A 15086-nucleotide genomic window follows, 5' to 3' on the forward strand; every position below is an offset into this window, starting at 1 on the left:
TTTAGTATCTTTATTATTCCACAGGGCTCTGCCCGAGTATATACCTTTCATTGATTGTTGTTTGCATCATTGTGTGTGCCATCTAGTGGAGGCTGTCTGTATTTCTGTAACTTTACATACTTTTATTAGCATGTGCAATATATGATCCTATAAAGTATATTTATATGTCCCCTCACTGTTTGTATGTCCATCTGTTTGGTTCTGCTTCACTCCCTTCATTTTTAATGAATTTTATCAAATATGAACTATCTAAATAAAGGTTTTTGATAATATTTACTTGTGATTGTCCTGCATTTTTTGATCCTTAATTGGATTTTCTTTTTCTGTGTTGTGTGAACATAGCCTATGGGAGTAACAATATGTCCAGTTTTGCTGTGAGTAACCACAAATGGATGCACAATTACGCCCCTGAATGAAACAGACACAGAAGCGTTCGGATCCTAGCAGCTAACCCTATAGATGCTGCAGTCAGTGCCATTGCGGGATCTAAAGGAAGATCAGAGGGAGGAATCTCCCTCTGTTCAACAGCAATGATCACAGAGTCCCAATATTAGTTATGACAACCAGAGGCCTCCCTTAGTGTGATCTGCTATAACACTAACAGGCATAATGCCAGGCAGGTGAAGATGAGCACTGTATTATTCTATGTCATCAGGCAATCAGATAGTGAAGTCTCCTAGTCACACAGTCAAATTCAAATGTAGAAAAATCCGAATTTTTCAACTTTTTCATGAGATGGGGGCATTTTACACAAGAAAATTGTAGGGAAATAGTATGAATCTCTGAATCATTAGTGACAGCATTCTAGAACTATAACCACATAAAGTGAGACAGTTCAGTTTTGAAAAATGGGCTCTGGTCCTTAAGGCCTGAAAGGGTTAATATATGGGACTTTTAACATAATTGCGACATACACAGCATGAAGCTTGTGGATGCAGTATGCAGATTGGATTCTAGGTAAAGTGTTTATAATATTGATGTATCTGTACATCATTCAGATTACATCCATAGTATGGATCCGGATGAGAGCAACTGAATATAAAATCACTAAAGAATCCAATAAAGATGTTATCGGATCTGCAACTACTGTATGGATGTATCAGGGATCATTATTCTTCATATACAAGTATGCAAGTATTTTTAGCATCTATATTATAAGCACCCAGTTCTACTATATCAATTGTGGCTGTATGATTGTTGTCTATAGAGCAGTAAATACTAAAAAAAAAAAAAATCTTGGCATATTCAGAACTGGGGCAGGCAGGCATTATAGGTTCTATAGCACATGCATTTTTTTTCATCTCACATTGGACTACCCATTTAAAACATAGTTTTGCAATAGAGTTATTGGCCATGCGGTATTCACAGGTAAAACACAGCTAAACAATTGTACTTTGTATTTAAAAATCAGATTGTAAAGTTGTGCCAGTCTATGATAAGATAAAATACACATGGTCTAGCTGTGTATGAATCCAGCCTTATATTCAGCTCTGCTACATCTCTATACGTAAGCAAATGAAAGGAAACCAGCATTATATTGAGCTAAGATAATCAGAATGATTGCTGCCTGCTGTGAAGTCTGATTGTAGGAATAAACATTTTGTAAACTATACGCAAGCTTGTTACTGAGTAATTATCGTAAGATCTATCAATAGCGTTAAAGGAGAAGGAGGTGTAAAGAAACAGGTTAGGAGACGGCTAAAGAAGAATGAGAAGCAATCATAATGCATAGCATAATCCACCTATATTACTCCTATATTTGGTAAAAATAAACGTGTTCGACCAGAACTTTTCCATGACATTTTATTTCCCTTTCAGTGTTACCTAGTACACAGTGATGGCCTCACTCCAGGCGAGCTGATAGTGCTGTACTTTCCTGAGCCCTCTCCATTCTGGGTCACTGTACTATGATTTAGGGCAACTTGTATTTTATTTTTGAGCCAATACATTTAACTTCTGGCAAACCTTGTAACACAGGGTTGATTTGATCCCTACAGAGCCTGAAAATGAATCTTTTATATACCTGTTTACTATGAAACACTCATCTTTCTATTTGTCAGCCTCCAAGCCAGATAGCTATACTTTAAATTATTCATGTCTGATCATGTCAGTAGTGTTCCTATAATTGGTAAGTGTGGGATCATAGTGATGAAGGATTTCTATATTTTTTGGAATATTATATAACAGAGAAAAAAAAATACATTTTACATTCTCCTGTTCGCTGACTCATAAATGTATTGCTACTTCAGACAATGGATGTTCCATATGTTATTAGATATAGTGAAACCTCTCCAAAGGATCGCCTATGAGAAGACCTCCTAATCCAGACCAGACTTATGTGATGGATTTTCTGTCCACCATACATTTTTCAAAGCGTCCACTTTCTTTCAGAAGACCATCCCCATAAAGAACACTTTTCAATGCAATTTTAGGTTGTCTTAAAAAAGTTTTACTGTCTTAGTTAAATATCAGGCTAAGTTCCTTCACAGTCTTTTTGCTCAGTATTTTGCAACCAAAACCAGGAGTGGGTTGAAAACACAGAAAGGCTATGTTCACACACTGATGAAATTTAGTGGATGGCCGCCAAATTAATGTCAAATAATAGCCATTATTTCAAAACAACGGCCTTTGTTTTGAAATAATGGTAATTTTTTGCCATCATCATTTGCCAAATGTCAGCCATCCACTAAATTTTAAGTGTGTGAACATAGCCTTTCTGTGTTTTCAATCCACTCCTGGTTTTGGATGCAAAATACTGAGCAAAAAGACTGTGTGGGAACAAAGCCCAAGGCTAAAGTATAACTGCTGGCAAATCGGCATTAGGGTCAGTCGACATGGAGCAAAAGTGGCGAAACTCTCCGCCCCGGAATCCCACCTGTTTCAGCGTTACACTGTTTCTCTATGGGAGAGCTTGTGCACCTCAGCTCTCCGCAGCTGTCCACTCAAAGAATTGAACTGGCCCTTAACCTGCAAAATTGCTCATTTCTGCTTATGGGAACAAAATATAGCTATATGTAAGGGCATATGTATCTCAGTAAAAAGGCATCCGAGTTTTCAGATTACTACTGTCAGACAAAACTGGAAGTTATTACTTATGGCAAGAATACTATCTGAAAGCGCAATATCTTTATAGCTAAATCAATGTATAAACAATTACGATGGCTCCAAGAATATTAAAAAGTGTTCTTCTTTATTGTTTTTTCCTGTTCCAAGCTCCATAGGTTGCATTATATACCTAGAAGCAATGACAGGTTGGACATTCTTATTCCCACTGCAGGATTCAAAAACCTCAGACGCAAGGAAGAGATTTCCCTCAGCTGCCTTTCTATGCTGTAGGTAATTTTTGAGGTGTCATTCAAAGTCTCCTTTCCAATAACAAATGCTTGAGGGAGTTTAGGAGATTCAATATATCCCGCTACTTCAGCTTTAAAGGAAATGGACATACAATAACACTAAACCACTGAAAATCCAACCGCAGTGATTGTTTACAATATCATCTGTCAGGTAAACTGCAGATTCTTCGCTGGACAAGCAGTACTACAGCGGGTAGGGACTGAAATTAAATTCTGCTTCGGGTAAGAGAAAAACTAAAGGAAGAGCAGTGTTGACAAATACTTTGTTAGTAGAATATAGAAAAAACATTTGTACTGTCTGGTAAAAGACATGAAAAACTTGCATGGAGATAACAATTATAAGTGGATGTCTACACTGAAACATGATTTAGTATTCCCCTTGTTGTCTAAGTCGATGTTCAAACAACGTTCTCTTTTTTACCATTTTTTTGTTTTTGGGTGGTCGTCATTTTGGTGTCAAAAAGTGTTAGCTTTATGCAAATTAATTGAATTAATTCTGTGCTGAATTAATTGTATATTCTTTTAGAAGGGTACGATCATTGTTGTTGTGTTTTTTTCTATCTGATCCCCTTCAAACCCCTTCAAACAACTACTGTATAAATGATAGTTTACTGGCAGTTACCACTAGAAGGAGCTTATTAAATATCAATTTATTCTGATCGCTATATTTGGAATCTGGAAGAAATTTTGCCCTCAATATGAGAGAATTGGTACTAACAATTTTTGCCTTCTGGATTATTTTTTTTTTACTTTTTGAACTATGTTACTGTAGACTAAGACTTATTTCAATCTGGTATCATGTTCTCTATTTTTTTTCGAGATATGCTAGGAATAGTTTATGATCCAATAGTCATGAATAGTCTTGATCCAATACTATTTGCTAGGATTTATGTTATTGATTGTCATTAAATTATTATAGCTAAGTCAGATTGGGAAATGGAATCCATTTTATTGCAAGACAGATTATTGACAAAAATCAATAAAAACCCGATACCAATAAGACTATTTTCACACTGTTAATCATGGCTTCTGAACTCCAGTGACACATCTTTTGTTAGTTCTGTAGTTTTGAATGACAAAAATAGCCCTGAATAACCCTTACAAACCCCATTATAAGTTTGTGGGGCACTGTTTGCACCTGTGGTTCAAAAGCCCCAAGACAAATGTGAATGGAGCCCAACTAATGCAAGTGAAAACAGAATCTCATTGAGGTCCCACTGGCTACCCAGATAAAAAGGAGAGTTTATTGGTAGGCAAGAATAAACATTTCCCAAACTGTAAAACTAAAGCATGAGGTTTATAGAACGGTATGCTATCATAATAGAAAAGAATCAACTGTATATACAGTCCATAGCAATAAATCTGGCCACACACCTGTAGAAGCTGGACCACACGGAAATATAAACAGGCTTGGCTGAGGTCAATGGTAAGCTGAATGTAAAATAATCCATGTTAAAAGACCTGGCAGAGACAATGTTTTCTTTCCTTTTAGAAAAATCACATGTAGTCATGAAATTTTACTTCAGTGAGGTGAAAAGTTCAGAGAGAAATCAAGATGTCAGATAACATCTAAAATATTGTATCTTCAAAGAGATGAAACCGTTTGGACAGGTTGGACATGGAATGTACACCAAGCCTGTGACCCTTGCCTACCATTAACATTTACATGATTTGTGTTAAATTTATGGAAAGAAAACAGTGATTTATACCTTGTAAATCTTAGGTATTTAAACCATTTGTGGGGTTTTTGAAAATCTGCCATTATCATCTATCCTGTGCTTTAGTGTTGCAAATCTCCATTAAGATGCTACACACATGGATTCCATAAATCTTATTGAATCTAGATGTGTTGCACAAGTTCAGCAACAATACAGTTCTGTGGAGTTCTTTCTGGTAGATCTGATGAATTAGGGTTTGTGAACAAGTCTTGTACATGAAAGACATACAGCTCCTTTGTTAAGTGCCTCACAGCTTCAATACACTGTCTCTTGTAAACTTCATGGAGGGGATTTATTAAAGGGGTTATCCAGCACTAGTTCAGGTGTGGTTTGCAATTAGGCTTCATTTACTTCTATGGACCTGAGTTCCAAACCCCACCCAATTTGGAGACAAGAGAGGGTAAAAAGTGCCAAGTTTTTGTAACGCTGGATAACCCCTTTAAGGCTATAGCCAGGGCCTATGCCAGATATGCCCTTTCTCCCTAACGTACAGCTGCTGTATCCCCTGCTTGCCTAATGGATGGGCATGGGGGGGGGGGCGCAGAAAGCCAAGGAGAAGACGTGGCCTTCTTCTGTGCCTGAAGCTGGCGTAAATCATAATGCAAATCTACACCTGCTGGAAACAGGTGTAGGTTTGTTGCACAGGGCCGCAGGGCCGGGTGGGATGAGCCTTTATTTAAGACCATCGTACTTGCATGCAGCTCTTCATAAATGTCTTCCATATATACAAAGCTAGTCTCCTTTATATGAAATGCTTATACCTCCATATATATCGTATTTTCCGGCGTATAAGACAACTCCTAACTTTTCCAGTTAAAATGCAGAGTTTAGGATATACTTTGCGTATAAGACTACCCCTCTTTCAATGCACACCAAATAATAATTAATAAAAAACATCAGACAGCAACCAGATCTGAGAGGCAGAGAAAGAGGTGTGTTTTTCTGGGCACAGCGGCACTCTACAGTATCTCTTTTTTCATTACCTCAGACACCTGCAGCTTGCTCTGCCCATACAGCGGGGATGTGGCCGTTTTTGAGCCCCCCCCCCCACCACCACCACCACCATATGCGGCGACTGTAGATTCTCCAGTCCAGGCCTGAAGTTTTTCAGCAACTGCCCTATAAGACGACACTCGACATATAGGACGACCCCTGACTTTTGAGAAGATTTTTCTGGCTTAAAAAGTAGTCTTATACGCAGGAAAATACTGTATATATGAGTCTGATAGAAGAATAGGAAAGTATATTGGAGTGTATACATGAACCCTTGGGACCCTTTTACATGTAGTGCCACAAACAGTCATCAATCAGTGAGATAAGTGCTCATTTGCAGAGTCTTTACAAGGCTCAATCAATCGAAGTGAGCGATCATTGATCCTACACGTAGCCTATTAATTTCATGGGACAAATGAAATGTGTAAAGTGAAAAGTGAAGTGTCAGCATTCTATTGGATATGTAATCAGTCCATCTCCACTTTGGTGAATGGAGCATCTAAGAATATCCAAGGATCCTTGGGTGTATGTACAGAAAAACAAAAGCAAAATCCTCCAGCTCTGTAAAATTCAATTCTCTTGTCTGTTACACACACCAGGATGATTGCCATATCCATGATTAAAAATGCTATGAGGCTTCCGAAAAAGCGTCGGTTTTATGTTGTGATTTACAGTAAAGAATTGCATTTTACGGAGCTGGAGAAGTTTTCTTTTGTTATTCAGAAACCTCATGATGATAGTCACACGCACATTCCTGTTTATAATCTCATTGTTTAATCTCCTTCTTCATAGAAACTCTTAAATTGAATTAAAATAACCAGTTTTTTTATGTGTGTGTGGGGATGTTTTTGTGGCATATATTTTTTTTGTATTGTGCTATACTTTAATAAAGGCAATTGTTAAAAAGAATTGACTATTTGACCTCATATCATCATTGATTTCATAACATTGTAATGTTATACTGAACAGATTTGGGGGTCCAAAAATGTAATATGGTATATTTGGCTATGTTCACACAACGTTTTTCAGCTTCGTTTAAAATGACGTCTGTTATTTTGAGTCTAAAATAACGGACATTTTTTAGCAGCCTGGCCTCCCCTTAGTGCAATGACTGGTGTTTGTACATTATTTTAGTTTGGGGTTACTAATTGAACTTGGGTCCGGCTTAATTGAAAAGTCCATTGAATTTAATGGTAAAGACGGAGAAAGAAAGGTGATTAAAGGAAACTGTGTAAACTGCTAATAAAAAAACGTCCGCTGTTTGCAAAAGACGTCCGAAAATAATGATTATGTTATACACTGTGTGCATTGGATGTCTGTCTTCTCATTGACTTCAATGCATTGCCATTGTAGTCAGTTAAACGGATGTTTTTTTTTTTTAATGAAAATCGGCCGCCTTTTCAATATTTTTGGCGTTGTGTGAACATAGCCTGAAGGTGACAATTTTGTAGCCGTCCTTTTGTATTTTGTATTGCCTCCTTTTCAAAGCAAAGCTTCCAAAATGTAATCTATATTTCTGTATTTGTAAACATCTCTGTATAGATGTTTATTAAAGTGTTATTGTATGTTAGTGTTTGTTTAGTCCTTACAGGCCGTATTGTTTTGTAATGTTTCAGAAACCTGAAGGAATGCACTTATCACTCAACCTGACTCCGAACACGCTTATCCTCCAGAGATAATAAAATGGGTTGAAATATCAGTGTATTCAGCTTAAAAAATAGACTTCTCTGTAAACATTTTATCCCTAGCCTGGTTTTGTTTAAATTGTCTTATCGAGAGCAATTTACAAGAACTGTTCTTCATTTAGGCATAATGTTAAACTGTGAAACTTTTATTACTTTGGAAATACTTATGTTTCAGCTGAGTACAGTGCTCAGTTACTTTCACGTGCCCCATAGAATTAAACAGAGCAGCAGTGCACACATATTGTAACACCACTACTACATTCAACCAGGGGGGATATGGGACTCCTGTTTTTGTGATCCATGGGGGTCCCAGTGGTTGAGCCATTTCTAATAAGACATTCATGAACGTTTTTCATGAGCAAATCTCTTTAAGTAAAAAAAAAACAAAAAAAATAAAACATGTTCTTGCTTTCCTATATGAATCTTGTATGTCTAAAAGAAATATAGCAGCAATATGTAAATTATGTACCTGGAAAAAAGCCCAGGAAAAAAATCAATTCGTTATTTTTGCCTTGCATTACTTTCATCCACTTCATATGACTATGTCATTAAATACCCTCATCCATTTTGCTAGCTTGCGTCACAGGCTTGCTCAGACTAAACGTTGAGCCAGCGAGTTAAGCGCGTGGCCTCCCGCTTTGCACAGCTGTATCTTTAGATCAGTAGCGGGCTCACTGTTCAAATATTTTGACAGGTCTTCGTAACATACCAAAATGAAAGTCCAGCAGCACCAAGGAACTTTATCTAATATGACCATCGTAGTAGATGGGTGCATATTGGAGGGTCCACAATCCCAGATGTGGGCACTTTTTCTACAAAAAGTAGAAAAGTCCTACAGCATCCGTAGTTGAATGAATAATTTATTTCACACAATCTGGAACAGAAATGCAATGTTTGGAGCTCACAGGTCTTTATCAAGTATCCCTAACCTGAGGGGGTTAATACGTTTTTACATTTCTCTAAAATAAGTCTCAAATTTAACCAGGGATGTTGCAGGTCTGCGTGACATGTCAGAAGTGTTTTTTAAATGACAGTAACATTTTAAAACGACTTTGTACCAACAATCTGACCCCCCCAAAACCACTAGTACCTTCAGATAGCTGCTTTTAATCCAAGATCTGTCCTGCGATCCGTTTGGCAGGTGAAGCAGTTATTGTCATAAAAAATTACTTTTAAAGTTGCAGCCCCGTGCACTACGGGCGTATCTGTGCCCCTTCCGCCCCTCCTCCCTACCCTCTTCATCATTAGGAATGCCACTGGAACATTTACTCCTGTTTGAACATTGCATAGGTGTCTTAATGATCCAGCTCATGTGCTGTGGTAACACAGGTGGTGAATAGGAGGCAATCTACCTGGAGCATTCCTAATGATGAGGAGGGTGGGGAGGAGGGACGGAAGGGTGGTGCAAAGTTAGGGCACAGATACGCCCGTAGGGCACGGAGCTGCAATTTTAAAAGTATTTTTTATGACAATAACTGCATTACCTTCCAAACGGACCGCAGGACAGATCTTGGATTAAAAGCAGCTATCCAAATGTACAAGCAGTTTGGGGGTTCAGATTGTGGGTACAGAGTCGCTTTAAACAATCTTTGGAGCTCAGTTGTCTTTCTAAGTGGGCAGAGCCCATGGACAGATCCTTTTTTTTTCCTAATGAAGACAAGCTCCTTATGTCTATCAGGCTCCCATTTACAGTTTATTGGAAAACAATAACCAATAATTGTACATTTTAGAGCCCTAGACATACGCTAAATGCAATACATTAACCATTCTCTAATTTGAGAACCTGATCAGTATTCCTACAAGATAACAGTCATAAAAAGATGTAAAAATGCACAACAGTATTACAAGAGACCGTTAACTCTGGAACGAAAATAAAAGTTTAAATTAAACCGATGTATCTTGTTTATAACAATGACATGATTTCCCCTCTGTACTTCCAGAGAGCATAAAATATTTACAAGGCATTAGCGACACCAAACTGTGCAGACAATTAATAGGGAGAAAACTCCTACTTTTTACAGTTGCGGTACGGGTGCAGTTGTAGAGTATAGCAAGCTCTCCAAATACTTTTCCTGGTCCCATGGTGCATAGCTTCACACTTTCTTTTGTTACTTCTACCTTGCCATCTGGAAAATAGAAAGAAAGAGTCAATAAATGCATAAAAATATGACTAATTGTCTCATCACATATACTGGAGGCCATTGATTATAACAGCCAACCATGTGGTCACATGAAATAAAAATAAGTGACGTCAACAGGAAGAGGTGGGGTGTATACTGTATCTAGTGATATTGCCACGTAAGCCCCTTTTACACAGGGCGATGTAGAAAGCAATGTGCTAGATCAGTGCTCGCTTGGTCCCCTCTCCCCCTCCCACTGCAGCAGTGTATAATAACAGCGAGCAAAGAGGAGTGGGTAAGAGCCGGGGGGGGGGAGGGAGCTTCGGGGGGGCTGCCTGGGCAATTGCCAGATCGCTCGGGCTGCCCGTAGGAGACAGAGCGATGGCAGTGGATCGTTGCTAGGCTGATCGCTGGAGTTTCAGCCTGTTGAAAGACAAAGATCAGCCAACATTGTGCACGTCAGTTGATTGTTGTCTTCTATCACACATAATGATTATCAGCCGTAACGGCCGATATCAGCCAAATACGACCGATGTCCTCACCAGTTTCGGCATGTCTCCACGACATTTCCCTAATGACTATGATGAGACAACCTCTTTTGAGAATTTTACATTTACAGCTACTAATTTTTGTAAATATATAACTATATATCATACAGTACTACAATAATTTCAGTGTATTGACAAATGACATAACTACAGGTAATACTGTGCTCATGCAGCCCTTGCCATTTGTTGAACCAGGACAGTGTTTTTGGCTTGGTGTAAGCTGTCAATTATATGATTCTGTCTCTTGTGGGAGACTTCCAGTAATGCTATAACAGCCCTGGCATCAGTGCTACACTACATAATAGGATACTTAGCTGGCAAGCTGCATCTATTTGTGACTCCCAAGCCAACATTCCTTAAATTTACTACTAAACGAAAAAGATGCAATTACCCATAAGAGCCAGCTCCATCACTGCTACCATTGATATCACTGCAAATAAGTTGTACAGCTTCCTATGCTAATTTATTTATTTATTTTATTTAGAAGGGAAATAAAAGCACATTGTATACTTTCTCCCGGAGGGGTGTATTGCCTCATTGCAGTTTTAATAATTATCAACGTAATGTTTTCCTCTTACACTATGTAATTCCTATGATTAAAGTATATTCATTGCTCAGCATAGATTGCTGTGTCCTCTATGCATCTATAAAGCCGGCAGCATTAATCTTGTCCTCCTTGGAAATATATATTTTATGAATGAGGAAATATATATAGCCCCAGAAGTGTTGTTAAAACTCTGACAAAACATAACTCTGATAAACGTTGTCATGTTAAGTATGGCACAGCTCCTGGCATTTCCCATGGCTCATTGTTAAAATCTACACTTTAGCATCACCACCTCAGCTAATTGGTATTTTTGTCAGGACAAACAACCCACGAGTGACTCGGTCAATCTGCAGAGTTGCACACCTAACTGAGCTTCGTGCCTTTGCCAAGATCTCTAAACTCCTTGAAAAAGTTTTTGAAAAGTTTTAAAAATGTTGGTTAATTGGAAAGTTATCTGACATAATTAGAATATTAACCCCTAGACAACCTAAGACGTACCGGTACGTCCTGGAAGTCTGTGCCCAGACGACCCTGGACGTAACGGTACGTCATGAGCTATGAAGCGCCCTCCAGAGAGGAGCTGGTTTTATAGCAGGTGGGGGCCAGCTGCAATCAGCAGCCGGCACCTCACCGTTAATGACACGCTGCAGCCATCGCGCTGCAGCGTGACATTAACCCCTTAAACGCGGCCGCAACGTTTAAGTGTCAGGGGGAGGCTCCTGTCACTTACCGATCGGGACCCCCGCAGTGTTAAAACGGACCGCCAGAGGTCTCTAACCTGCCTCTGTGCGGTCCGATTGGCGATCTGCTCACTGAGCCTGCACAGGCAGGCTCAATGAGCAGAGCGCTGATAACACTGATCAATGCTATGCCTATGGCATAGCAATGATCAGTGTAAAAATCAAAGTATTGTAATGTACAAGTCCCCCAAAGGGCCTCAAAATGTATTAAAAAAAGGTAAAATAACTAATACACTGCCCCAAAACCCCTCCCCAATAAAAGTTTAAATCACCCCCCTTTTCTATTATATAAATAAAACATATAAAAATAAATAAATAAATAAACATATAATATACTGTAGCGTGCGTAATTGTCCGATCTATTAAAATATAACAAGCGTCATTGCGAACGGTGAACGGTGTATGAGAAAAGAGGGAAAAAAGTTTGCGGATTACCGATTTAATGTTACATTATATATAAAAAAAACTATTAATAAAAAGTGATAAAAACGTCCGATCTTCACAAATATGGTATTAATAAAAAAAAGAGATCATGGCAGAAAAAATGACACCCCATACAGCCCTGTAGGTGAAAAAAATAAAACCATTATAAGCATCACAATAGGCCCATTTTATTAATAATTAATTGCCAAAAAAAGGATTTCATAGTGTAGACACAGGAACCCCCCAAACGTTACCATATTGCATTCTTTTTTACGATTTCACCTATTTATATATTCATAAATAATATATTTGGGATTCCGTCATACATGTTATAGTAAAATGAAAGACGCCATTACAAAGTACAACTATTCCTGTAACAAATAAGCCCTTACATGGCCTTGTAGATAGAAAACTGAAAGTGCTAGAGCTCTAAGAAGGGGAGGAGGGAAAAACAAAAGCGCAAAGATCAAAATTTGCACAGTCCACTGGGTGATTTTGGGCCTGGTCCTCAAAGGGTTAAACAAGTTATTCGATAGGTAACTAATGGTAATACTGAATAATAGCATTTATGTCATTTTCTTTTTTAGTATTTTTATTTAAAAAAAAAGATAAATGACATTTTCACTGTTTGAGGTTTTGTTTCCACAATAGAAAAATGATGTCTGTCTTTGGGGATGGCCATCATTTTAATGGCAAAAAACATCTGTCTGTTGATGATTATGGCCTGTCATTACTGATAGACAGAAATCTTTTGGTGTTGAAATGATGGCCGCCCAGAATAATGGACATCATTTTCCTGTTGTGGAAACATAGCCTAGAAGTGCATTGGCAATTCTCACATTTTTAACCATATTTTATCACATCTCACACATCTTATCCCACATTTTTTATATATTTGATCAAATCTCAGAGCCACGATGGTTACCAGACAGAGAATTCTCCCTTTGTAGAGGGAGTACTCTCTGTCTGACACCCTATAGATGCTGCTGTCATACTGACCTCAGTATCTATAGGGTTAACTGTCAGCATCGGAGTGTGGCTCCGGGCTAACAGTTGCGGTGGGTCACCGGCTATCACTGACAGTCGGGACCTGCTGCAGATGACACAGACACAGCTCCTGTGTCTGTGTCAACCTGTATCGTTAGTTAACGATAAATTAACATCGCTGCAGCCTATGCCCGAGGCTGCAGCAACATTAATTTATCGTCCAGTGGCGGGAGGGGGTTAATAGGTTGGTTAATAAATATTTTTCTCTAAACAGCACCAAATACAGAAGGATCCTCTTTTTTCTGAAATCAATATCTAGCATCTCTAAGACTCCCAAATTCTGGGGAAACATTAATGTATTGTAATGTATAGGAGATTTTGGTTTGCCAGCTAGTCTTTTAGAACATCTCTCAATTCTGCCTGATGGGAAGATCCTCTGAGTAGAGGGCCTTCCTCTGTGATGTGTAAATAAAGCATTTGAGCTGGGTTTGTCCATTGGAGACACAAGGGTTTTTGAAATGTAGGTAAGCCACACATTTCAAATATAGCATTAAACAGGACCATTAAAATAATTAACAATCCGTGTATTAGAGGGTTAACTGGATTGGAAGTATATGATAATGACCACTTTAAAGGGCTTTTATAGAAATACCCTTTAAATGCTTTATTGCTTGCTGATATGTACGTAAGCTCTCTTTGTCAAAGAAATCTCACCCACCCAACCAACCAGCACTCTGCTCTGTCCTTATGAGGAGCACAAACCCTGAACCATTGTCTAAAGATAGGTGATCTTCCTATTTTATAAAAATAATTCTGAAACAAAAATAACTGTATATAGTGTAACCTCTCCAAGAGAATCCCTTTATCCAGTCCAGAGTTTATGTATCAGATTTTCAGCTCCAGGGTATATTTTGCATACTGGCCATCTTCTTTGACCAGATACTTCCTCTAGAAAATAACTTTTAAAGAAAAGAAAAAAAGCCCAGCTACTTTCTCGCAAACACAGCACCACCCCTGCCCTCAGGATGTGTGTGGTATTACAATTCAGCTCCTTTCTCTTTAATGGAACTGAACTTCAAAACCTACACCCAAACAGAGGACAAGAGTAATTCTGTCTCTTTGCCTAAATAATGCCTTTAAATGTCATTTTGGGGGTTCACCTTATAGAGGTTTCACATTCACAGTATAAAAAAAAAGATTACACAATGGGAATTTAGAGCCTCACATTCCCGGATAATTAATATTTCATGTGCCGTTTAATGAAAACAAACTAATCCCAAAGAACAGTATGGTTGCATTTCAAAGGATTAATAGGCAAAATCATTAACATAAATAAGGGTTGATTGAAAGTATATTAAGAAAAATGCTTGATTCTTCATAAGAAATCCTTCTTTTCCGTTTATCCATAGAGATACAGTATGACAGTTATTTCCAAGAGGGGAAATTACTTTGACCTATAGCCATTATTTAATTCCTATCTTTTCTCTATTCTTCTTTTTGAACTTAATCTCCAGGATGAGTAAGTCAGTCTTTATCAGACCGGTAACACCACATACATGGTTATCAAAGGAGACAAGACGTAAGAAGAACGAGATGTCTAAGGGCATCCTAATCCCTACAAAGTTGATGAGAATAGGAATACAATAGGGTATAAAATACCATTTTATAATGAATTCACCTTTTTGGATAAGAGCTCAGGTGATATTATAACAAAATGACAGCGCAAACATTTCTTAAAAAAAAAAAAACTGGTTCTCTCTTCTGTTAATACTGCACAAAACAACAACAGGCAGATTCACATCTATACTAAAGATTATTGTTAATATTAATGGGTAAGGCTATGTTCACAAAACGTTTTTTTTTTCAGCTCACATTAAAATGACGTCCGTCATTTTGAGTCTAAAATAACGGACGTCATTTAGCAGCCTGGCCTCCCCGTGCAATAACAGCTGCTGGTACCTTATACTAGTTT

At 38.1% G+C, this 15086-nt stretch overlaps 1 protein-coding gene across 2 annotated transcripts in view; it reads right to left on the reverse strand.

Annotated features, from left to right (window-relative positions):
- PRKG1 (protein kinase cGMP-dependent 1) overlaps window positions 1-15086 on the reverse strand; it is a 788657-nt gene that overhangs the window by 386699 nt on the left and 386872 nt on the right. For both annotated transcript variants that reach the window (XM_069980327.1, XM_069980326.1), the window contains exon 3: window positions 9762-9875. In XM_069980327.1, coding sequence (XP_069836428.1) covers window positions 9762-9875 — 114 coding nt within the window. The remainder of the gene's footprint in view (window positions 1-9761; window positions 9876-15086) is intronic.

This window comes from Dendropsophus ebraccatus, chromosome 8 (genome assembly GCF_027789765.1).
Source record: "Dendropsophus ebraccatus isolate aDenEbr1 chromosome 8, aDenEbr1.pat, whole genome shotgun sequence".
In the NCBI taxonomy this organism is placed as follows: domain Eukaryota; kingdom Metazoa; phylum Chordata; class Amphibia; order Anura; family Hylidae; genus Dendropsophus; species Dendropsophus ebraccatus.